This window comes from Leucoraja erinacea, chromosome 12, assembly GCF_028641065.1.
Source record: "Leucoraja erinacea ecotype New England chromosome 12, Leri_hhj_1, whole genome shotgun sequence".
NCBI classification, from domain to species: Eukaryota; Metazoa; Chordata; class Chondrichthyes; order Rajiformes; family Rajidae; genus Leucoraja; species Leucoraja erinaceus.
Window position 1 is genome coordinate 50656440 of NC_073388.1, and position 27278 is coordinate 50683717.

Genomic DNA, 27278 nt, shown 5'->3' on the forward strand with positions numbered 1-27278 from the left:
GTCAACCTTTAAACTGAGAAATCTATCTCTTCTTTCACCAATTGCCAGTAATCCCTCGTTCAAGCCGTCTATCTTAGACAAGATGTTCATACACTGGGAAAGATTAGGAATTAAAAAAACTGGGAGATCTTTATGAGATGGGAACTTCTCTCTCATTTCAAGAATTACAGTCGAAATATCATCTGAAAGGTAGCCAACACTTTAGATATCTTCAAATACGAGACTATCTGAAATCATATACCCAAGACTATCAATATTTAGACTATCCATTATATTATATGGATAGTCTAAATATATTGTACAGTATATTCAACTATCAATATATGGTTCCTATCACACTAGACGAATGTATGAATAGAAACTCGGATTCAAACAAGTTAATATCATACCTTTATAAAACCCTTTTAAATATACAAACCCCATCGTCGGAAGTAATTAGACAAGCTTGGGAAGATGAACTTGGCCTAACAATTTTAAAAGAAAGATGGGAGGAAAGTCATACATACACAACTGTTCTCTTAACGTTAGGCAATCGCTAATACAATTTAAAATACTGCACAGACTCTATTATTCAAAGTCTAAACTGAATACGATCTTCCCAAATGTTTCTCCTATTTGTGATAAATGTCTCCTTCAGGAAGCAACTATAACCCATTCTTTTGCCTCTTGTATAAAGTTACATCATTTCTGGAGAGGAATTTTTGAAATTTTTTCTAAAATACTTAAAATAAAATTGGACCCTGACACTGAACTGATCACTCTAGGTATGTCAGAAGCCTGTTCTGAGCTAACATTATTTCAAAGACGTTTCCTTAATTGTGGCCTGATAACGGCGAAAAAAACTAATACTTAAATTTTGGAAACATACATCAGTCCCTACTGTTAAGATGTGGATTACAAACATGTCCGAGACACTACATCTTGAAAATATTAGACTTGTCTTGGCAGAAAAACCAGATCATTTTTCAAGACATGGACACTCTTCACCGAATTCTTACAAGGATAGTATAGCGTAACACAACTTTGAATTTAAATCCAACTATGGGTTGGGTGAGGTGGGTGGGGAGGGAGGGGGACGAGAGGCAGGTATATCATCACTTTTTTCTCTCTTTTTTTTTCTTCTTTCTTTCTTTTATCCACTCTTTAGCTACACTATTTTGGTAGTCTAGGGGTCCTATCTTTGCACCGCTGACTTTTTCTCTCTTATTCTTTCTCTTTTCTTTTCCTTTATTTTCAAGTTAAATTTAAAATTGAAGCTGTACATTAACTGTATAATTTTATATGCTGATTGTTTTGTTCTTGTACATTTGTTTCTAATAAATAAATATTTAAAAAAATTGTTTAGCTATGTACAGTATATTCAAAGTTGTGTCGGTGGTGTTGTATGTTAAACAAGTGGCAAGTTTAATATCTTACAACCCAGCAGTATGAATATTATTTCTCCAACGTTATGTAACCCTGGCATCCCTCTCTGTGCCTCCCACACCCAATTCATTGTACTAAGTTCAAAGTTGTCTTGTTGAGTCTCATTGTCTGTAACTCGTTTTCATCTAGCCCACAGCTAACAATGGCCCGTTTCCTTTATCATTGTTACCTTTTTGCATATCTTTAATTCATTTGTTCTATATCTCTCTACATCACCAACTATATCTCTCGTTTCCCTCTCCAATAAATCTCAGTCTGAAGGAGTGTCTCGACCTGAAACGCCACCAATTCCTTTTCTTCACAGATGCTGTCTGACCCGCTGTCTATCTTGTCTATCTTCGGTTTCACCCAGCAACTGCAGTTCCTTCCTGAACGTGTAGGCAGGTCACAGATTATTTTTGAGATGGTAATTTATTTTTGTTCACGACCAGCTTCTATTTGAACAAGGAATGGCAGATAAGGAAGGGTCTGTTAATCGTTAAAATGTTACAGTGAAAGAAATCTTAAAAAATGCTAGGGAAAAACCCATGAATAGTGGAGAAATTCTCCGTCAAACGCGTGTTTTTGGTTTTCCTGAGTGCATCACTTTGCTGCAGATGAGCTGTTGTATAGAAAAACAAGATGATACCAAAAATCTGTGCATTCAGTTTGCTAGTGGCGTGCCCAAGATACAACCAAAGAGAGACTGAAGTACCAGTGGAATGTGCGATCACGCAGACTTTAGAATTTCTGTAGACCTGCAAAAGAAGAACATATTTTTAAAACAATGGCAATGTTTTCCTCTCGTTTGCAGTCTTCATGTGCAATGTACAGGTTTTCCCCAGGTTATGGCAAGCAGGGTTTCATTCCAGTCAACTGTTCTTGATCTGAGCAGTTTGCAAGTCGGATATGCAAACCACAAGCCAGATTCCTCCACAGCAGAAGATGCCTGCATCAGCTCACCGTCCCCCTTTCTATGTACAGGCTGTACGTATGTCGCTGCTCGTAAGCAGGGGAGAACACTTTGTGGACGTTGTCCAATCCATTTAGTTTCCAGCTCAGGGCCTCGCCACCTTTTCTCCTAGCCCCACTCACCTTTACAGCCTGTATTATTCATCTATATGTACATAGCCTCTGTGAAGTTTGCCGGCTATCGCCTTCTACTCTTATCCTTGCAGTTATTGATCTCGTTCATAAAGAAATATTTGCCTCCCTCTTTTACAAATATACATATCAAAATATTATCAGGATCTTTATCAAAAAATTGCAATATTCATCATTCAGTGGGGAAAACGCATCTTCTGTCTGGCGGCGTCTAGCCTTTCATTTTTGCCTGGATATCTTTCTATTCTGCCAGTTAACAAACATATTTCTACTTCTACCTTGAACAAGTTAGGGCTTTATTCTTTGGAGCGCAGAAGGTTAAGGGGGGACTTGATAGAGATCTTTAAAATGATGAGAGGGATAGACAGAGTTGACGTGGATAAGCTTTTCCCACTGAGAGTAGGGAAGATTCAAACAAGGGGACATGACTTGAGAATTAAGGGACAGAAGTTTAGGGGTAACATGAGGGGGAACTTCTTTACTCGGAGAGTGGTGGCTGTGTGGAATGAGCTTCCAGTGAAGGTGGTGGAGGCAGGTTCGTTTTTATCATTTAAAAATAAATTGGATAGTTACATGGACAGAAAAGGAATGGAGGGTTATGGTCTGAGCGCAGGTATATGGGACTAAGGGAGAATACGTGTTCGGCATGGACTAGAAGGGTCGAGATGGCTTGTTTCCATGCTGTAATTGTTATATGGTTCTCCAAAGCTGTGTAGGTCCTGATTGTCCTATTTTGGTTGCATGTATTATTTTGTAGTTGGGATGATAGTCATAGAGAGATACAGTGTGGAAAAGGTCCAACGCCCACACTGGCCAACATGTCCCAGCTACACTAATCCCACCTGTCTGCATTTGGCCATATCCCTCCAAACCTGTCCTATCCATGCACCTGTCTTAAGAGTTTCTTCGATAGACAGCTACATGGATCTTTGCTGAACTTAGTCTCTTCTAATTAGAGAGAAACAGCATGGAAACATGCCCTTTGGCCCAACTTGCCCATACCAGCCAACATGTCCCAGCTACACTAGTCCTACCTGCCCGCGTTTGGCCCATATCCCTCCAAACCTATCCTATCCATGCACCTGTCTTAAATGCTGGGATAGTCCCTGCCTCAACTAAATCCTCTGGCAGCTTGTTCCATACACCCACCAACCTTTGTGTGAAAAAGTTACCACTCAGATTCCTATTAAATCATTTCCCCTTCACCTTAAACCTATGCCATCTGGTTCTTAATTCACCGACTCTGGGCAAGAGTGGGCTTCTTCTAAGATTGGGCTTTTTCTAAGCTATTGTCATTGATGTACGAATATATAGTGTTGTATAAACAGGAAGTTGTCTACCTGAGGTCCTGAAGCAACCAATTTGAGTTGTCATATTGGTTGCCAGGAGCTTTCCTCTCCAGATATCTTTATGCCATTTATCACATTCTAATGCAGCTTTCTCAGACTCGGACTGTAAAATGTTTTCTCATGGATCTTCCCCCACCTGCCATTTTCCTCTCGCCATTGTGGCTTCATGGTGGCGTATCCCAAAATGGGTCTGAGCGGTGGCACCCTAGTTGTACATTGGCTGATTTTGTCCGTGACATTGGGAAGAATGGCTCGGGCTACGCAACATTTCAATTGCAGTCCTGTTAATAAAGATCACTCAGAATTGAGTGTCTGTTGTAGTTTGGACCCAGTGGATCACGTGAAGTGCCAATGGCAGGTCATTGTACATCAGTTTCACCGCTACACCAATGCTGCCTGCAACCCTCTTTCCTAACTAAACCATAAGGTGTTAAGCTTGTAGTAGTTAATGAGAGGCTTTGACATATTTGTTGGTATCTGGCACACTTCCTCCAGATCTTTTCATGCTTCTATCAATCCACTTTTGTGACTTGCTCAGCTCCCCCAGGTCTGACTGCCATCAATTTACAGACCATAAAAACAGGCCCTAGAGGCCCACTTTTCCATACTGCCCACCTGGGCCATCGGGCTGCATTTGCCCCATTTCATTGTAAACCATTCCTTTCCTTGTGCCTGTCCAAATGTCTTTTAAACATTTTAATGCGTGATTAGTAAGTGTGTCATAGGTGACAGGGAGACGGCAGGAGAATGGGGTTGAGAGGGAAAGATTGATCAGCCATGATTGAATGGTAGAGTAGATTTGTGAGCCGAATGGCCTAATTCTGTTCCTATGAATTGTGAATTCTTCCTGCCTTTCCAGCTTCCTCTGACAGCTTGTTTTCCATATTCTCACCATTCTTTGTGAGGAAAAAATCGCCCTCGAGTCTCACTTAAATCTTTCCCCTCTTGCCTTAAGTTTATGACCTCTGGTTTTAAACCTCCCTTACCCTGGGGAAAAAAGACTCTGACTGTTCACGTTATTTATGCCCCTCATGATTTTTATGAACACCTATAAAGCTTTCCCTCAACCTCCTAAGCTCCAGGGAGAAAAAGCCATAGCCTATTAAGCCTCTCCTTATAATTCGACCCTCCCATCCCAGTAACATCCCTGTGAATCTTTACTGCACCAACTCCAGTTTTATGGCAATGCAACCAGAACTGCACATAATACTTCAAATGCCATCTCGCCAATGGTTTGTCCAGTCATACCGTGATGTCCCAACTCTTGTATGCAAGGCCCTGACCGATGAAGGCATGCATGCCAAATGCTGACGTCACCACCTTGTCTACATGTGTTTCCTGTTTCAGGGAACTATGCCCCTGTACCCTGAGGCCATCTTTTCTACAACAGATCCCTGCAATTCATTATAAAATGTGCAGCATTGCAATTGTCCATGTTAAATTATATGGCTGAACCTTATCTTCCTACCTCTGGATGACCCAGTGCACTTAGTTTGTGCTGTGGTTTGCGCATTGCTTACTGCTTCCATAGCAGTTATTCAATGACACGAGGAAATTGACTGAGAGAAAAATGTCATTTGTAATTCTTATCATTAAAGTGATGCAGGAAACATGTCGAAGGATTCTGTCCATTGCACCCCATTCCCTTTAACTTGGGATTTGCTGAAATATCCATTTGTCGTCGTCCCCTCATTGTGGTTTTCTTTCCTCCACTCTCCCTTTCCCCTGTCTCAAAATTTCAGTTCCTTCTGTTTTCTTTGACATTGGTCTCTTTGACATTTAATTATATTTAAAAAAATTCTACATGTTGCTGGTGGTGATACTCATTCATCGTGGTGTTAATGCAGTTCCTGCTTCAGACTGAATTTATTTCTGTAGACACAAGCTTAGATTAAATATTGAGGTAATACTATCAATATGAAAGATTTTGGTATTTTACAATCTGAGTGTAGGAATCAGTGTGAGTACTGGTGTGAAGTTTAAGGAATACTCTGAGGTACACAGTCCAGGTACTCTGTAGGGTATAACAACAGCTGGAAGTAAGGTTCCCATCTCAGAAGAGAACTTGATGATGCTGGCCCACACAGCATTGGGAATTTCAGGTGGTCTAACAAATGTGAAGGTTAACATGTTTGAATGTATCAGCAAATTTGTATCTGTATTCAGTTTAATTTAGAGATCCAGCGCAGAAACAGGCCCTTTGGCCCGCCGAGTCCACGCCGACCAGCGACCCCCGCACACTAACACTATCCTACACACACTAGGGACAATTCACAATTATACCAGGCCAATTAACCTACAAGCCTGCAAGTCTTTGGCGTGTGAGAGGAAACCGGAGCAGCCATAGAAAACCCACACAGGTCACGCAGAGAACGTACAAACTCCACACAGACAGCACCCGTGGTCAGGATCGAACCAGGGTCTCTGGACCTGTAAGGCAGCAACTCTACCATTGTGCCACCCTATTACAGAGGCTAGTCTGAGCTGTCTGTGTTTAAAACATTGTGCATTAAAGGGCCTGTCCCACTTGGGCGTCATTTACGCGACATTATTTACGCGTCGTGCCGTGCACGTGATGCGCGCATGATACGTGGTGGCGTAGGCAGTGACGCGCAGTCGCATGCGGCGCCCCAGGATTTTGGGATGTACAAAATCTTCGCGGGCCACCTGCGTGACGCACAAATGGTGCCCAAGTGGGGCAGGCCCTTTTGTGTATATATTTATATTTACTAACTGCAGCTATGTTGCGAATTAATGACTTTGATTTTGCCGGATCTTAATCAGTAGTGGGCTCCTGGGAACTGCACCATAGAACTGCTAATTATTGCTCGTAATCCAAGATCTGCAATAGATAGAAGATAAATGCTGGAAGATTAAAGGCACTTTATTGTTTCGACCCGCCCCATCCTTCACTGAGAAAGTCTTTGAATGAACACTACAATCTGTGATCATCCTCTTGCCAAAGCTCCCAAATGACTGTGCCACCTGCTTGGACCTGAACAGTTAGTTTACATTTTGCTGTAAATTAATCAGTTTGGAAATATTCCAACACGTGCAGTTTTCAGAGGAAACTTGGTCACCAGATAGAGATTAGGAATGAGAATTCTCAACATCCCTTGCTTCAGCTGCTCCCAGCAACCCAGAATGTTGCTCTTCCTAAATCTGCAGCCATATTGGGGGTAGGTTTGGAGATATAACGCAGAAACGGGCCCAGCAAGTCTGTGCCGACCAGCAATCCCCGTACATTAATCCCCTGCACACACTAGGGTCCATTTACAAATTACCAAGCCAATTAATGTACAAACTCGTACCTCTTTTGGAGTGTGGGAGGAAACCGGGGCACCCAGAGAAAACAGATTCAGGTCACAGGGAGAACGCTGTACAGATAAAGACCCAGAGGCAGGATCGAGCCCGGGTCTCTTTAAGGCAGCAAATGCAATGTGGAGAAGTGTAAAGTGATCTATTTGATTAGGGAGGCAATGTAAATCCAGAATAGGGGGCAAGAGCACAGAATGAAAATCAAAAACTGCATATGCTAGGAAGATGAAATGCTAGAAACACTCAACGGGTCAAGCAGCATCTGCGGGAAGAGAAGCAGCTAGTGCTTCGGGTCAAAGGCTCTTTGTTTTTTCTATAAGGAATACATGCTGCTTGTCACAAGTACATATACGACTGTGAAGATGATTAACATGTTGTGATGTGCGGTTTTCGAAAGCTTAGCTCCTTTAAACAAATGCATGGAATTTTAAAACTGCTATACGTTTGAGTTGTAGAACAGCTGGATTATAGAACGGTCCAGGATTGGGTGACTTCTGTTAAAGATGTTGCAATGGATCTTACTGGAGTTGAGAAAGTTTAGAACTCACAAATGGATGGATCTGTGGAAGGACAGATTTGGAGGCAATGAGGGTCCGTTTAAAAATATATATATATCACGTGCATGATACGGGCACTCTTTCAGATTATTAGATTTCTACATTGTAGTTTAGAGATACAGCACGGAAGCAGGTCCTTCTGCGCATCGAATTTGCACTGACTAATGATCCCTGCATATGAACACACACTAGGGACAATTTACATTTATACCAAGCCAATGAACCCACAGACCTGTACGTCTTTGGAATGTGGGAAGAAACCGAAGATCTCGGAGAACCTACGCAGGTCACGGGGAGAACTCCGTACGGACAGCACCAGTAGTCGGGATCGAACCTGGGTGCCTGGCGCTGCAAGCGCTGTATGCCAGCAACTCCACTGCTGTGCCAACGTGCCACCCTCTTGAGACATCAAGTCATTAAATGTCAGTAGCGAGGTTGGGGAAGAAAGAAATTCAAGATGTAATAGATGGCAGTAGTGCAAATTGTGTGTGTGTCTAAGTGCATACATGCACCAGAGCAGTTAAAGCAATGGAACACTCTTGAACTCTCTTAGCTCTGGTATCGTTCAGTTAGAAGCTTGGGCACCACCTCCACATAAAGTATCTCTTATTCAGATTATTATCCTCGGGTAATCCCTATGGACGCTTCTACTCTGGTTCTCTTGGTTTTCAAGAGGCTGACAAGTCTCAGTGGGCAGTGGAGACTCTAGTACCAGTCGGCCAAGGAGATGTGTTGTGTGCAAGGTGGTTTGCTCCTTTCACTGTTAGTACGTGGCCTCCACATGCTCCCACCATGCAGGCAAAGTGCTCCGTTGTAGGCAGTGATGGGCAGGCACTGCATTTTGCTGCAGGTGGGGCGTGTCCTGTCTGGTTCAGTGGGAGCCTTCATTTGCCCCCATCTTTGGTCTAGGGCGGCACAGTGGCGCAGCGGTAGAGCTGCTGCCTCACAGCGCCAGAGACCCCTGTTTGATCCTGACTACGGGAGCTGTCAGTACGGAGTTTTACGTTCTCTGCGCTGTATCTCTAAACTAAACTAAAAAGTAGAAAGTTAACAAACACCTGTCGGGGGGATGGGGGGGGGGTTATAGTACTACCTACTAGAAGGCCAGTGCACCTAAGGGCTCCTGCAGTTTATCATTGAGTGTAATAAACTGACATTCACGCTATGACAGAAGGCTTGACAGGTTCATCTGATATGCTGTTCGACTACTGCCAAAGCTCGGCAGCATAGAAACGTGACCGGCTTCACATCCCAGCTGTGCTGTTGACAGGCACAGCAGCTGCTCACCCATGGGAAGACTCGTCTATCACTCACAACAGCTGATGCCAGATTGGATTACCTATCAGCTCCCATCCCAAGCATGGCTCTCTCTGCCTACACTCCCACTGCTTGTACCATTCCATCACAGCCCATGTCCAAGGCAAGGTTTAAAACGAAAAAGTCATTCCACTCTCATGATTTTCTATCCAAAAAGTCTTCACTCACACATTCCACCACGAGGGGCTCTACAGTGGTACAACCTGGCATAACTATCTCACAGCGCTGGAGTCCCACGTTCCATCCTGACCTGGCTTGTGTGCTTTGCGCATTCTCCCGGTGACTGAGTGGGTTTCCTCCCAAAGACGTGCGGGAATGTAGGTTAGCTGGCTCTTTAAATTGCCCCTCGTATGTAGGGAATGGATGCGAAAATGGGATAACATAGAACTAGTGTGAAAGAGTGATCGATGGTCAGCATGGACCCGATGGGCCGAAAGGTCTCCTTCCATGCTGTGCCTCTACACCAAACTAAAACATCTCGAAACCAGTGGCCTAGATCAAGTCAAATGGACAATATACACATTTACTTATTGAACCTAAGTCCTCAGAACTTCACTGTTCCCTATTTTAAGCAAAGAAATTAAGCAAATGACCTGACATGCCCACCTTGGCATGTAGTTTCTGCAACCACCACCCCCCCCCCCCCCCCCCCCCCCCCCCCCCCCATGCTCCAAAAGGGATTGTGTCATTAAAGCTCATTAGATTTAACGTTTTTGGGCTAATCAAGCATTGGAAAATGTGCTTTCGTTGTGAGAAACAGTACCTTCTGCCCACTGAGTCCGCGCTGCCCAACGATCCCTGCACACTAACGCAATCCTACTCACGCTAGGGACAATTTATAACGACACCAAGCCAGTTAACCTACAAACTTGTACGTCTTTGGAGTCATTGAGCAAGACATAAGCAATGAAAATATGATCTGGAATTTCTGTCCATGTATGTGCGACCAATTTTATTATCTTAAAGCAATGAATAATGCTTTGTTATATTAGGACTATTGCCCTTGTATGTTAGTTTAATCTTTGTAAATATGCTTCATTTATTTCACTTTTTCTGTGGTTTATGTAGTTTTGAAGCTTATATGATGATGGACATCAATGGGATAAGTTGTGCAAGATTGGGTTCGTGTTCTCCATGTCTATCAATCTATATCATTAAAAGTTATGGAACAAAATTGCAACTCAGTGCATGGGAGAGGGAATGTGTAGGATGGAATTGCAGATGCTTGTTTACACCGAAGATAAACGCAAAATGCTGGAGTAATAATAATAATAATAATAATACATTATATTTATGGGCGCCTTTCAAGGACTCTCAAGGACACCTTACAAAATTTAGTAAGCAGATTACAAAACATGTAAGCGGAATGAAACAAAACAAAAAAAAAAAAAAAAAAAAAAAAATAGTAAAGACATCAACAATACACAATTCAAAGAGAGAGCAGCGGCAGGTAATCGCACCAGCGTTCACTCTCCCTTCCGGCAGCCATCTTGGAAACGGAACAATAAGAATCTTTAACATCCCCCCACATTGGTTTCCATTATGAGGGAAGGCACAATGTCCAGTCCCCAACCCCAGTTCACCTATAGTCGGGCCCATTGAGGCCCCCACAGTTGCCTCTATGGAGGCCCGATGTTCCAGGCCGTTCTTGCCGGGTGCTGTTGCTCCGGCGTCGGGAGAGTCCTCACAGCGGCTTGGGAACCCTGGAACAGCCACTTCCTTACGGAGACCGCGGCTTCTGAAGCCGACAAGGCCGCGCCGGTTGGAGCTCCACCACTGGCGATCTCGTCGAGAGATCCCAGGCTCCCGATGTTAAAGACAGCGCAGCTGCCCGCTCCACAGTCCCGCAGCTCCGCGATGTTATTCTCGGCAGTCTCAGCTCACCGGAGCTCCAGGGCGGCGACCCAGGCAAGGCATCGCCTGCTCCGCTCCGCTGTAGCGCTCCAGTGCTGTGCCGCCACCGAAGCCAAAGGTTCTGGGTGGTCCCACAGGAAAACGCCGCTCCTAGCCCGCTGGTAGGCCGCGAGGACGGGTCGACGGTGCAGCCCTGAGAAAAGCTGCCTCTCCGACCAGGTAGGGACCTAGAAAGTAGCCCATTCCTTCTATCCAGACATGCTGCCTGGCCCGCTGAGTTACTCCAGCATTTTTTGTCTATGGGAGAGAGAATTGGTCGTTAGTCATACTTGTCCCTGCACAGTTGACTTCGACGGGATTGAATGTTGGGAATATTGTACAGAAAGTGGCCGAGGTTAACTCTTCGCTGCAGAGTCGATGAGAAAAATATTATAAATACAACATTCGCAATTATAAATATTTACCAGATGAATGCACAATTGTAAAGGAAATATTCAAATATTATGCACTTTAGAGAAATTATTACTCTTAAATTAAAGAAAGGTTATGTTTAACGTCATTTTGTATCCATAATGAGAACTGCATAAACATGTTGAAGTATAAACACACAGATTAAACAGGCAAAAAAATTTAAATATACGGCATCATAAAAGTTAGAAGACGAACATCAAAGTTTGGTTGCGTCAAAATCTAGTTCAGTTGAAATTTTCTAAAAATTAATTTTACCTACCTAAATCAATTCCTCTACGCCATAGCCATTTCTTTATGAGTCACGCCTACCTCCTGTAATTCTCCCCCCTCCCCCCACCCCCACCCCTTTTTTTTTGCCAGTTTATTACCCTAAAAACATAAACTCCAATTTTCAACAAGATCGCAGGAATTTTCATTTGTATTAGTTTATCCAGCTCTTTCCAGGTGGCAGCCCTAAATGTGTTGCGATTTACAGCAACAAGTGTTACATTTACAATCTGCATTCAGGTGGCTAAAAAGATCCGGCAGAACTATTTTGGAGAGGAACCGTGCCAGTATCTTAGCCTTTTAATCAATAGCACACACAGATTAACTGGTCTTTGATAGATTGCTGTTGATGGGAGTTTGCTCTGAGCATATTGACTGAATGGTCCCTACACAACAACAGAGATTGCATTTCAAGACGTTGTTTGTTTTTGGCTGTAAATGAGGCTGTGAAAGGTGTTGTATTAATGCATGTTTCTTCTATGGGTCCCAGTGCCTCAGCACAGAAAGAACCAATCAGTGGAACAAAATGGGCAGACCAGGTCAGGCTTGGGTTTATCGCTGTCACGTGTAGCGAGGTGCCCACTGAGTTACGCCACCATTTTGTGCCCATCCACGGTGAAAAACTTTACTTATGATATGATATGATATGATATGCCATTTATTGTCACTGTACATGTACAATGAAATTAAAAGCTGCTCGTACTCAGTGCATACATATACAAACAAGAAACAGAAAAACAAACAGAAGGGAGAAGGGGGGAGGGGGGGGGTGATAGGTGCACAATTCTGCGGCGCTATATACATATATATACAGATGGAAGTCCGGGTGTTGGGCTGTGAAGTCTGTGCATGTGTGAATTTGAATTAAGAGTAGTTATAATTTTCGGAAAGCAACTATTCCTGAGTCTATTTGTCCTGGATTTGATGCACCTATAGCGCCTTCCAGAGGGCAGCAGGTCGAACAGTCCAAACGCAGGATGGGAGCTGTCCTTGATGATATTCTTTGCCCTGGTAAGGCAGCGGGAGGTGTAGATATCCATCAGGGAGGGGAGAGGGCAACCAATGATCTTCTGCGCTGTCCTAGTTACCCTCTGAAGCCTCTCCCTGTCTGCCATGGTGCAGCTGCCATACCATGCTGTAATGCAGTATGTCAGCAGGCTCTCGATGGACGAGCGGTAGAAGGTCAGCAGCAGGTTAGAGTCTAGATTGTGCTGAGCCTTCTTGATGACCGCTGTCGTGTTGTCTGTCCAGGAGATATCAGCAGCGATATGGACGCCGAGAAACCGGAAGGTGTTGACCCTCTCCACACACTCGCCGTTGATATGTAGGGGGACTAAGTCGGTGCTGTGCCTCCTGAAGTCGACAATGAGCTCTTTTGTTTTCCTGGTGTTCAGAGAACTTAGTGTGTCACTTAGTGTGCAATTCAATCAAATTAGATAATATTATACATGAATGCAATCACGCCAAGCTTCAGTACAATTGGTTGAGCAAAGGGAAAGACATGGAGTGGGGAATATAGTTCTCAGCCAAGTAGCGCACAATTTCGTGAGACAAAGCCCAATTCTGCAAGAGGTTGGAGATGAATCGAACCATACCCAGGCTTATGGAATGGCCATCAGAATCCTGCTCACAGGGGAAGAAGCTGTTGCACTGACGGCTGGTGTGAGCTATCGAGCTTCTGTATCTTCAGCCCAACAGGAGCGGAGAGAAGAATGAATGACCTGGGTGGGTCAAGCCTTTGATTGTCATGGCTGCTTTACTAAGTTGGCGTGTAGTGTAGATGGAGTCGGCGGTGGGAAGTATGGTCTGCGATGGACTGGGCTACATCCACAATTCTGCAATTTCTTGCCGTCTTGGGAGGAGCTGTTGCCAAAACCATGTTGTGTTACAATCCAACTGTTAGCTTTCTACGGTGCATCTGCAGAAGTTTGTAAGAGTCATTGAGTCAAGACACATGCTGATTTAAAAAAAAATGTAAACATCACGACTCTTTGCGGTCAATGCCCTGGTAAAAAAATGGATAACTCAAATTTTACTGTACTTTAATTGGTACATGTGACAATTAAATTGAATCTTGAAAACATTAAAAAAAACTGCAGCCACTGGAAATCTGTAAAAATAAAACTAGACAATGCTGGGCAGTATCTGTGGAAAGAATATCCGAGTTAACCTAAAACCTGAAGGGTGATGAAAAGTAACTGAAAAATAATTGACATTAAGGCTGGAATCTACATGAAGTCATTAGTTGTCTTCAGCATTGGACAATGCAGTCCCGTGTGTGATTTATTTCACTGGTATCATGCTAATTGCTGGTCTAACAGTCAAGAGCCTGGACTAATAACGAGTTTAAAATCCACCATGGCTGTTGGGTAATTTAAATCCCATTGATGGAATATGTTCTATTCAATTAAACTTTGCCATGGAACCACTATCTAGCTAACATCTAGCTGGTTCTCCATCACCTTTTAGGGAAATATGTCTGTTGTCATTAATCAGTTTACAATCCATGTGGTGTAAGGACCGCAACAACAGAATTGACTCCTAATGTGCCTTGAGCTGGGACATAACAGGCCAATGGATTCAGGGGTTATTTGCAAAGTACTGTGCATGCCACCCTTACCACCCCCTTGTTTTGTGAAGGAATATATGTAAACACCGGCTCTATTCTTCAGAGGTGTTCCTGAAGATCTGTAGTCTTTACTGATGAGAGTTTGGTTTAACATCTGACGAGTCTTGAGTGATAGGAGCAGAATTAGGCCATTCGGCCCATTAAGTCTCCTCCGCCATTAAATCATGGCTGATCTATCTCTCCCTCTTACTCCTGCCTTCTCCTCTTTACCCCTGACATCCGTGCTAATCAAGAATCTATCTATCTCAGCCTTGAGGGTTGGTATTGTGATAGAAACATAGAAAAACATAGAAATTAGGTGCAGGAGTAGGCCATTCGGCCCTTCGAGCCTGCACCGCCATTCAATATGATCATGGCTGATCATCCAACTCAGTATCCCGTACCTGCCTTCTCTCCATACCCCCTGATCCCCTTAGCCACAAGGGCCACATCTAACTCCCTCTTAAATATAGCCAATGAAGTGGCCTCAACTACCCTCTGTGGCAGAGAGTTCCAGAGATTCACCACTCTCTGTGTGAAAAAAGTTCTTCTCATCTCGGTTTTAAAGGATTTCCCCCTTATCCTTAAGCTGTGACCCCTTGTCGTGGACTTCCCTAACATCGGGAACAATCTTCCTGCATCTAGCCTGTCCAACCCCTTAAGAATTTTGTAAGTTTCTATAAGATCCCCTCTCAATCTTCTAAATTCTAGAGAGTATAAACCAAGTCTATCCAGTCTTTCTTCATGATGTTTGTGAGTGAAGTGGGGCTTGCACCCAGAACCTTCGTATTCCCAGACAAGAATGCGAGGGTCAGAGTCACAGCTGACACTTTCATTAAAGTGAATGTTGTGCTATCATGTGCAATGTTGACTGCTGATTCAAGAATGAGAAGTATTTGGATGGACGCCTAGAACAAGTCTGTGTGGTGGTTCCAGACCAGAATCTTACTTTCAAGGAATCCTGGGGAGGGGGGGAGAGGGGGGGTCCTTAAACGGTACCAGCTCATGACTTTGGTACATTCAAGGTTGACACGTGCTCATTCCAACAGGTTCTGGAAATCAAGTGGATGGCATTTAACTTGTAGTATTACACCGGGCTTTTAACATGCATGTTGTGTTTCATGATCAACTTCTCACAGAATGCACAGGATTCCAGTGAAATATAACGGGTGCATGAAATGTTCAAGCTGCGTCCCATGTCAATCTGGACCAGATCCTGGTATCTGTTCACACATACTTCATGAATGGTTTTGGCAGGCTGAGTTACATTGTGTGATTCAATGCTTAACCAAAGGGCTTTGGTGTTTTTTATTTTGCATTGAGCCAAATCTATCATGTAATTCATGAGCACTCTGTCTACACCAACTACTGGGAAGAATCCTTTTCTCTCCAACCTCCCCTATTGAGGCTGCTATTGTGTGAAGCTACAGCTGAGCTGGGAGCACTGCTTCATAAGCTCATAAGTGACAGGAGCAGAATGAAGCCATTCGGCCCATCAAGTCTACTCTGCCATTCAATCATGGCTGATCTATCTCTTCCTCCTAACCCCATTCTCCTGCCTGCTCCCCATAACCCCTGACACCCGCACTAATCAAGAATCTTATCAATGCCTTAAAAATATCAATTGACTTGGCCTTCACAGCCTTCTGTTGCAATGAAGTCCACAAATTCACCACACTCTGATATAAATTCCTCCTCATCTCCTTCCTAAAGGAACGTACTTTAATTCTGAGGCTGTGACCTCTGGTCCGAGACTCTCCCACTAGTGGAAGCCATCCCAAATTTTGTCTTTGAGTCAGAAGGATGTGGGGCCACGGCTGCTTGGTGAGATCAGTGCCTGTGAACCAGACTGGTGCTTCAGAGCTACACCTCGTGGGGTTCAATCTGTCAATGGTGCTGCACGTGAATGAGACTTTAAAGCAAGACCTGATCTGATGTAAAGTAACCCGGAGCGGTAACTGACAACCCAGGGCAGTTGGTTTACTGGCAAATATTGATCCTTTGACCAGCTATTTCACATTTGTTGCACCTTGCAGCGCCCAAATTGGCCGCCACATTTCCTACATGACTGATTGCATTTCATTGCGTGCTGTTTTGGCTGTAACGTCCTTTAGATGCTGTACAAGGCACAGCAAAAAAGCAATACTTTCTTCCTTTAGCAGGCAAGGACATTCCAATCCTCCTCTTTCACCCACTCTATGCATAGTATTTTCAAAAGCATTTGGGATGAGATAAGAGTTCCATTGTGTTCACCCGTCCTTGGTTGTGTTGTTGGTCTCTAACCCAAGTTCATACTTTGGGAGGTAGACAAATGTGCTGGAGAAACTCAGCGGATGCGGCAGCATATATGGAGCGAAGGAAATAGGCAACGTTTCGGGCCAAAACCCTTCTTCAGACTGATGTAGGGTGGGGGGGGGGGGGGAGAAGAAAGGAAGAGGAGGAGCCAGAGGGTTTAGGGAGAGCTGAGAAGGGGAGGAGACAGTAAGGACTACCGGAAATTGGAGAAGTCAATGTTCATGCCGCTGGGGTGCAGACTGCCCAAGCGAAATATTAGGTGCTCCTCCTCCAATTTCCGGTGGTGCTCACTCTGGCCATGGAGGAGACCCAGGACAGAAAGAACGCATTCGGAATGGGAGGGGGTGTTGAAGTGCTGAGCCACCGGGAGATCAGGTTGGTTATTGCGGACCGAGCGGGGGTGTTCGGGGAAACGATCGCCAAGCCTGCGCTTGGTCTCACCGATGTAGAGCAGCTGACACCTAGAGCAGCGGATGCAATAGATGAGGTTGGAGGAGGTGCAGGTGAACCTCTGTCGCACCTACAACGACTGCTTGGGTCTATGCTTTGGGATATGTTTGGAGCTTCCTGCTCGAATCTGGAGTTATCTGCTCCATCAACACCCAATATCTTTCACAATCCTTTTCTGAAAACCTTTCCTTTGCCCCTCATAATCTGCCCCAACCATAAAAAATCCTGACATTGACTGTCATGGGCAGATTGAAAATTAATGAGCATGAAATAAGTGTAAAAGTGTGAGGCTAAATGCAAATTGGAGGAACAGCATCTCATATTTTGCTTGGGCAGCTTACAGCCCAGTGGTATGTATTTGATTTTTCTAACTTCAAGTAACCCCTGCATTCCCCCCCTCTCTATCCCTGTCCCACCCAAGTCACACCAGCTTCTCGTTCTCACCTAACAGGCAGCTAACAATGGCCTGTTTCCTTTACCAGTGTTACTTTTTTGCCTATCTTGCATTCATTTGTTCTGCATCTCTCCACATCGGTGTCTGTATCTCTTGTTTCCCTTTCCCCTGACTTTCTGTCTGAAGGAGGGTCTCGACCCGAAACGCCACCTATTCCTTCTCTCCATGGATGCTGCCTGTCCCGCTGAGTTATTCCAGCTTTTTGTGCCATAGAAACATGGAAACATAGAAAATAGGTGCAGGAGTAGGCCATTCGGCCCTTCGAGCCTGCACCGCCATTCAATATGATCATGGCTGATCATCCAACAGTATCCCGTACCTGCCTTCTCTCCATACCCCCTGATCCATTTAGCCACAAGGGCCACATCTAACTCCCTCTTAAATATAGCCAATGAACTGGCCTCAACTACCTTCTGTGGCAGAGAATTCCAGAGATTCACCACTCTCTGTGTGAAAAATGTTTTCCTCATCTCGGTCCTAAAAGATTTCCCCCTTATCCTTAAACTGTGACCCCTTGTTCTGGACTTCCCCAACATCGGGAACAATCTTCCTGCATCTAGCCTGTCCAACCCCTTAAGAATTTTGTAAGTTTCTATAAGATCCCCCCTCAATCTTCTAAATGTCTATCTTAAGTGTAAAGCCTTCCTCCAGCAACTCTAGTGAAGGAAAAGAGAACTATCTTTTGCTTAGCTGAGGACGAAGGTCGTGGGTTTTTTTCTTTGGTGTGAAAGAAAAGTAAATGTTAATGTTTAAATAAAACTCCTTGATACAGGAAACCAAAAAACAAGTTTCCTTTCAAACTGTAAAAGGCAAAAGAAAGCTGTCAGCTGCAGTTTCTATACGAGACACTGACATGCGGTAACTGTAGCGATCCAAAGTTCCTCTTTGTTCCACCTTTGGTATGGTTATTCTACACCAACCAACACTAAGCATTGCACAGACCAAGCTGCTACCTGCCCACTTTGAGACTATTGCACGGGCTCTGCAACTTGCATTGCATGGAAAATTTGCAGCGGCATTTTAAAGAGAACGTTGTCTTTGCGCATTTCGTGCTCTTTAAGGGAGAGGATGTCAGAGTTGGGGAATGGAACACTTTGGCATTTCGTGTTCCTAGAGTCAGCAGTATGTATTGATCTACCTCCGTGAACAAAGTGCACAAGCTCGGACATTTCTTCCTCAGCCACTACAAATGAGACAATAGACAATAGGTGCAGGCGTAGGCCATTTGGCCCTTCGAGCCAGCACCGCCATTCAATGTGATCATGGCTGATCATCCACAATCAGTATCCCGTTCCTGCCTTCTCCCCATATCCCCTGACTCCGCTATTTTTAAGAACCCTATCTAGCTTTCTCTTGAAAGCATCCAGAAAACCTGCCTCCACTGCCCTCTGAGGCAGAGAATTCCACAGACTCACCACTCTCTGTGAGAAAAAGTGTTTCCTCGTTTCCGTTCTAAATGGCTTACTCCTTATTCTTAAACTGGTTCTGGACTCCCCCAACATCGGGAACATGTTTCCTGCCTCTAGCGTGTCCAAACCCTTAACAATCTTATATGTTTCAATGAGATATCCTCTCATCCTTCTAAACTCCGGAGTGTACAAGCCCAGCTGCTCCATTCAGTATATGACAGTCCCGTCATCCCGGGAATTAACCTTGTATGGACAATGGACCCAACATGTATTTGAGTTCCTTTATGAGAAGGTTCACACCTTCCCCATCCCCAACTATTCCAGCGAGTTGTACCACGCATTCAGGGCCAGATATGTTTGTTAAAATGAAATTTTCAATCCCACTTCAAGCTGTTGAGGGAAATAATTTTTCTGGAGCAATTATGTGTTTGTCGTGAATACAATGTGTTTGTCAATAGTGAGACACAAGATCGTAGTGAATCTTGCAGTCAGTGGTTACTTGGAGAATCTTGTTGACTTTGAACTGCTAAAACTTGAGAGTTCCATTTCACCATCTATGGAGAATTTAGTTGAGATTTTGAGGGGGTGGGTGACGGAGCAGATGCAGTTCATGTTGTGTGGGTGTGGGATAAAGCATTCGGAGGATGGCAGGTCTTCAGAATCTACTTTGATTGCGAGATGAGCCTTAGAAACAGGCCCTTCGGCCCACCAAGCCCATGCTGACTATCGATCACCTGTTCACACTTGTTCCATGTTATCCCACTTACTTGTTCACTCCCTACAATGGGTGGGGGGGCAATTTACAGAGGCCAATTAGCATGCAAACCTGCGAGTCTTAGGGATGAAGCAGGAGTACCCACAGGAACCCCATTTCAACGGCCCTTCTCGTCGCCAGTTCCTCCATGGGCTTCTTGCTGGGATTGCTGAGAAATGCAGAAGTATCGACTTTTCTGAAATGCACTGCGTGCGTTACTGTAGCTAATAGACTACATTCTTCCCAGGGCTATGGAAGATCATGGTACTTACTGCCTGTGTGCAAAACAGGCCCATACTTAAAAAACAATTTTTTTTAAATTCCAAGCTAAATGATATTTGGCCTTTAAACATTAATTTCACCAATTTGTTTGTGTCCTATAATCATCTCTCTCCTGGTTTGTGTCCTGCCATTTCCCCTTTCATACTTTTAATATGTCTACATGCTTCGAATCTCCATCATTCACCTTTCTATCCTTGGTGATACTGCATCCCTTTCTGACTTTCTTCCTCAACTCCTCGCTGTTCTGCTCTGCTGATTTATTTATTGCACTCGTTCCGCTTTCCTTGGTTGTGGTGGTTTTTTTTATTTGGAGCCAGTTTCCAATATCTCCTGTTCCTCAACATTCTGTGTGTCTCCTCTCTCCTGTTTTTTTTGTGGATTTTGTTCCTTCTGCTATCTCTGATTACCTACCAGACCTCCTCTCTGTAGTGCTCAGTAGTGCAGGAGCTCACTGTAGTGCTAGAGTAAAGAACACAGTAAAATGCTCGACAATCTGCTCCCCAGCATCTGGCTCACCAGATGGCCTTTGCTCTCCTCATACATTCACAGGGGCCCCAGTTCCCACACTCCCTTTAAACTTGGGCCTTGTTTCCACTCTCCCTTTTAAACCTAACAGGTTCACTGGAAAATGTGTAATACTGGGGAACATTTTATTAAAAAAGTGAATGGAATACACATGATACAATGACCTCCATTAGTGAGGAGAAACCTGTAGTCCAAAATGCCTACTAGATTAACATAGATGGGTGTATTCTGGTAGATATGGTCCAATGCAGTGTTGACATGGCCTAGATTCCAGCAGCACCACTGTTCCACATTTCACTCCGCAGACACTTATTTGTAGCTCTCTGCCGCATGAGCTTTTCTGCACCCTTGGTTATTTTAAAACTCTCCCATCAGCCTCGTGCTTGTAGTAAGGGCTTCTTAGCACCAGAAATGTCCACTTGCCTGATCCACAATCATTGGGCTATCTATCCTGTATAATTGCAGACAACGCTTCATTCAAGGTTCCCTCTAATACCCTGCGCTACACCACCGCCGCATCAACTCAGTGAGTGTTGGTTGCATGACTAGTTCACGGACATTATGCTGAGTCTGCTCTTTACAACCAACAACAAAAGCTTTGCTTTATGTAGAGTTCTTGCAAAGGATTCTAAGTGGCTTTTTAGGGCTGTAATCCAGTGCGGTTTGACCCTGCAATATTAGGGTCAGGGACCAGTTCAGTTTCAGTTTAGTTTATTGCCACGTGTACCCAGGTACGGTGAAAAGGTTTTGTTGCGTGCTAACCAGTCAGCGGAAAGACAGTACACGATTACAATTGAGCCATTTGCAGTGTATACATACATGATAAGGGAATAACGTTTAGTGCAAGGTAAAGCCAGCAAAGTCCAATCAAGGATAGTCCGAGGGGCGTTAATAAGGTTGATAATAGATGCATTATGGATGAAATGCATGTTTTTTTTTTAAACAAAGTGAGATTTCATCATACCTTCAAACAGTGGACAGGGGTGTTCCTCTCCTGCTAAAGTCCATCACCATCTCCTTAGTCTTGCCGGTGTTGAGCTGCAGGTAATTCAGCCCACATCACTCAACAAAGCCGTTGACTACACCTCTGTATTCAGCTTCCCTCCCCTCACTGATGCAGCCCACAATTGCAGAGACATCTGTAAACTTCTGCAGGTGGCAGCAGTCGGAGTTATATCTGAAGTCCAAGGTGTAGATGGTAAACAGGAAGGTAGAGAGGACCGTTCCCTGTGGAGCCCCTGTGTTGCTCACCACCATGTCCGAGACACAGTTCTGTAGTCTAACATATAGTGGTCGTCCAGTCAGTTAGTTGGTGATCCAGGACACCAATGGAGCATCCACCTGCATCTTTGTCAATTCGCTCCCTAGCAGGTCAGGCCAGATTGTGTTAAAGCACTGGAGAAGTGTAAAAAACATGACTCTCACAATGTTTCCCGGCTTATCCAGGCGAGCAGAGGAATGATGGAGCAGGTGGATGATGGTGTCCTCAACCTCCATCTTTGTTTGGTGAGAGAACTGCAGGGGGTCCAGGTAGGGTTTAACCAGGGGTCACAGGTGAGCGAGCACCAGCCTCTCCAGGGACTTCATGATGTGTGAAGTCAGCACTACTGGTCTGTAGTCATTGGTGGAGCTAGGGCGAGTCCTCTTTGGTACAGGAACCAGGCTGGATGTCTTCCACATCACAAGCACCCTCTCCAGGCTCACGTTGAAGGTATGCTGGAGTACTTCACCCATAGAGTTGTGAATTTGTGGAATTCTCTGCCACAGAGGGCGGTGGAGGCCAATTCACTGGATGAATTTAATAGAGCTTTAGGGGCTAGCGGAATCAAGGGGTATGGGGAAAGAGCAGGAACGGTTACTGATTGTCGATGATCAGCCATGATCACAATGAATGGCAGTGCTGGCTCAAAGGGCTGAAGGGCCTCCTCCTGCACCTATTGTCTATGTCTTTGTTTACTCCGCACAGCAATGTAAGATGGGGAGATCAGGAAGATGTCACAAGGCAGCAGTGTTAGTAAATAAGATTGTGGATGAACTTCAACAATCTCTATATTTCCAGATTAGATTTCTACATTTTAGTTTAGTTTAGAGATACAGCGTGGAAACAGGCCCTTCGGCCTGCCGAGTCCGCACCGACCAGCGATCCCCACATATTAATACTATCCAAGGGACAATTTTCATTTATACCAAGCCAATTAACATCCAAACCTTTGGAGTGTGGGGGGAAGCTAAAGATCCAAGACAACCCACACAGTCACGGGGAGAATTTACAAACTCCGTACAGACAGCACCCGTAGCCGGGATCGAACCTGGGTCTCTGGCGCTGTAAGGCAGCAACTCTACCGCTGTGCCCATTGGTTTGATTGCCAAAACATGTATCGGACGAATGTCAGCAGAATGTATGGTCCAAAATGGCCAACCTTTGGCTGTGCCTCTCAGCTCCAGATCCTCAAGTCATATATTTTGATGGGGTCACTTTTACTCCGTCTACACTCCAATGAAATCGATTTGCTCAAATTTTCCTTGTAGCCCCCTTGGGGATCAGATCAGTGAAACTATTCTGCACCATCTCCAAGCAAAGTTTATCCATCCAGAAGGCAGGAAGATGGGATTAGGAGGCAGAGATCAGCCATGATTGAATGTTGGAGTGGACTCGATGGGTTGAATGGCCTAATTCTCCTCCTATTCCCTTTGAACATTTGCAAACCGAGTGGCTGGCCCGACGACTGTCCTGATTTGCATCCGCATTGTTTCCTATTCCCTAACGTCGCCGTTAGTAGCTGGCTTCCTTTCACATCGCCTTGAACTATCTCAATATTTGCTAAAAGTACGAATTGGAAGGATTGCTGAATGATTACAGTGGTCACCCAGTGTTTGGTAATAATCTAACCCCCTGGTGATGCCCTTTGGCCACAACACGTTCTCAAACCCTGATCTGCATAATGGTTTCCATCAGAAACAGTTCAAAGAAGGTGCAGCTACTAGCTGCTGCCTCACATGCCTTCTACCCAGGCTCAGTCCTGGCCTCGAGTGCTGTCTATGTGGAGTTTACACGTTGGCCTTGTGAAGGTTTTACAGAGACGTATGTTAATGACAAATAACATTGTCCGCACGAGAATAAACCTGGAAAACATAAGCCCTTCTTCCCACCCCCCTAACATTCCACTGATGCTATAATATATATACATACATACATACATATATATATCAGTATTGATCTGCATAATGTATGTATGTATCAGAATACAGTATATATAAAGAAGGTGCAGCTACTAGCTGCTGCCTATATATATGCCTCCTACCCAGGCTCAGTATGGCCTCGAGTGCTGTCTATGTGGATATTTACATATGTATGTGTGTATATATAATGTGTAGGTTTTACAGATATGTATGTGTATATATGATAAATAACATATGTCCGTATGTGAGAATATATAACCTGGTAAATATGTATAAGCCCTATATATATGTATGTGTGTATATATATATATGTGTGTGTGTGTGTGTGTGTATATATATATTATATATATATGTGTGTGTATATATATATATATATGTATGTATATGTATATATATATATATGTGTGTATGTATATATATATATATATGTGTGTGTATGTGTGTGTGTGTATATATATATATATTTCATGTATAAAATTCATGAATGGAATCCTACCTGTATATATTTCCCAGGGTCTGTTGTTACTGCAATTCCTCCCACTGCTGGCTTGGTCTAACATGTCTCAGCCTGGGTCAGTTCAATCCATGTCGAGTTTTGCAAAGACATTTTCAGGCTAATAACTGGAAATGTTTAAATTTATTGGGTGTTTTGGGATTGCATGGTTTACATTTTCATGGATAGCTCCTATTGTGGAGCTGCGGTTGATATTGGACAGCAGATTAAAACATGTGGACCTGTGCTGCTGAATGGGCAGCATTCACCGTGAGACAGCAGCCTGAGCTGCCTCTTCTCCAGTATTCCCACCCCTCTTCTGGAGAGCCGTTTATCTTGATTGCTGATAGCGAGTGTGTGAAAAGGTGCATCAGCTGCTGGTGACGCCCCTGTGCATCTGGTTACAGATGTTCACCAGGTGCCTCTAACTCCCAGTTGCTGCCCTCTCCGGCCACAGTCTCACCCTTGATCTGCGTGATGGTTTCCATCAGAAACAAAGTTCAAAGATGGGTGGTGCAGCTAGTAGAGCTGCTGCCTCACAGCGCCAGATACCTGTGTTCGATCCTGACCTCGAGTGCTGTCTATGTGGAGTTTGCAGGTTGGCCTTGCGACCACATGGGTTTCCTCCGAATTCTCTGGTTTCCTCCCAGTTAGATTACTTGACCTCTGTAAATTCCCGCGGTGTTAGGTGAGTGGTAAAATCTGGTGGGATTTAATAAAATATGGAAGGAATGGAATGAATGTAGGATGTTTTGATTGATGGTTGACACAGACTCTGAGCTGATGCCTTGTTGTCCTGTTGTATCTATCTATGAATGTTAAAGCACATAGTAGCTCGCACTGGCACAGTGGGAAAATATAGCTCTGAAATTAGAAGATTTAATTTTTAATTACCCCGGGTAGGGACTGCACGGTGGCGCAGCGGTAGAGTTGCTGATTTACTGCCCTCACAGCGCCAGAGACCCGGGTTCGATCCCGGCTAGGGGTGCTGTCTGTATGAAGTTTGCACATTCTCTCCGTGACCTGTGTGGGTTTTCTCTAAGATCTTCGGTTTCCTCCCACACTCCAAAGACGTACAGGTTTGTAGGTTAATTGGAATGATATAAATGTAAATTGTCACTAGTGTGTGTGTGTGTGTTGATGTGCGTGGATCACTGGTCAGCACGGACTCGGTGGGCAGAAGGGGCTGTTTCTGCGCTATATCTCTAAACTAAACTAAATCCACATTGTTACCATTGCAAACCATTTCTTGCCTTCCATGCCAAGGTGAGCACTTCAATATTTGGTATAGCTGGAATTCAGGAAAGATTGAGTGAGATTACTTATGTTACATGTTTAAGAAGGCACTGCAGATGCTGGAAAATCGAAGGTAGACAAAAATGCTGGAGAAACTCAGCGGGTGAGGCAGCATCTATGGAGCGAAGGAAATAGGTGACGTTTCGGGTCGAGACCCTTCTTCAGGCTGATGTCAGACTGAAGAAGGGTCTCGACCCGAAACGTCACCTATTACTTGTGTTACAGATAACCTGAAGTAAGCAGATTGTAAAGAGGTGGACTGAGGTGCATTGTGCTTGTCTTCTTCACCTGCAGATCAACAAGGTGGGTGGAGAGAATGACCGGGCCCACCTGTTTGTGAAGGCACTGGGTAGCAGGAGCTGCCTGGACGGAGTTGTGCAACTCATGGGATGCCACCCCCAGTACCTGGAGTCCTTCCTCAAAACCCAACACTACCTGCTACACATGGATGGACCGCTCCCCTTCCACTACCGACACTACATTGCCATCATGGTAAGTATGCATTTTAAGGACATAAACACGTTTTAGTGTTACGCTGACCTAGCGCCCACATCAACACGTTCCAGCATGTGGCTGTCTGTGTGGCGAAGAAGGGCATTCAGCAACAACACCCAATTAGGTGGCATGGTGGCACAGCGGTAGAGTTGCAGCCATACAGCGCCAGAGACCCGGGTTCGATCCTGACTACAGGTGCTGTCTGTGCGGAGTTTGTACATTCTCCCCGTGTCCTCGGGTGCTCCGGTCTCCTCCCATGCTCCAAAGACTTACAGGTTTGTAGGTTAATTGGCTTGGTATAAGTGTACATTGTCCCTAGTACATGTATGGGGACAGCTGGTGGGCATGGACTCGGTGGGCCAAAGGGTCTGTTTCCTCGCTGTACCTCTAAAAAAACTAAAGCAACTGATCTTAGAACAGGACATCTGCTCTGTCCCTAGGTCACAAACATTATTGGCCACAGGGGGCCATTGTCACCTTGGGCTGGAGCTTAATGCAAAATTGGTGCAAAATCTTTTTTTTTTCATTTTCCTAGCATTACCTTTCAACTTGTACAAATGAATAACAAATTGTAGTTGTATAACAATTGACAAGCAAAAAGTTGGAGATAATCCCAATCTAAAATAAAAAAATGCTGAATTTTGAAGATGTAACAAGTAAAATGGAATATTTTGGAGTATGGGAATATTTAGACTGGTTCACTAAAATGGCAAAATCTGGCAGCATGAGGCTGGAAATGTTGAGATCTTGGAATTGGAGGACAGGGGATGATACAGAATTTGGTGGGGGGTGGGGGGGGGGGGGTGCTGTGGCCAAAGACACGGGTGAGATTTTGAAATTTGAGGTGTTAGTAAAGCGGATGGCAGCCATGTTGCTGGCCTGCATCGCCATAGTGACGAGCCTGGGATGAGCGGGTCATCCAATCTGGGCTTATTCCACTCAAGTAATGGCAGCTCCACATCACGTCCTAGTCCTGACCTGCCCTGCATCCTCTGTAGTTGGAATTGGTCACTGCAATAATCCAGTCCAACATGTGTGCCCCTACAAATAGCAATCCCCACACCACATTTTTTCCTAACCTATTGAATGCTGTTTCGTGCCCCTACAAGATTAGACATTTTGGTTCTTCATTAGATTCAACACTGCTCTAAAATTGCAGCTCGAGCTGCTTTGGGAACCTTTTGCCATTACCTACTTCAGTCTGCCTGTATGCTTTCTATTTATGGAGAGAACTTTTTTTTAAACTCTCTGGGAAATCCCTGACACCTGTTTTCTTACTTTCCCTGAAAGAGTGTTTAATGACAAGGCTGGGATAATGAAGGGGACGGGCTGATGCTGAAATTCTCTCTTTGCTGTGTGTGGTAAAATTAGCAATGTTACAAAATTTTGAGATTTA

The 27278-nt window shown here is 44.4% G+C and overlaps 1 protein-coding gene across 1 annotated transcript in view; it reads left to right on the forward strand.

The window, feature by feature from the left end:
- The window catches only part of LOC129702359 (sestrin-1-like), a 56467-nt gene that overhangs the window by 16688 nt on the left and 12501 nt on the right, over positions 1-27278 (forward strand). The window contains exon 2 of the mRNA XM_055644126.1: positions 25682-25879. Coding sequence (XP_055500101.1) covers positions 25682-25879 — 198 coding nt within the window. The remainder of the gene's footprint in view (positions 1-25681; positions 25880-27278) is intronic.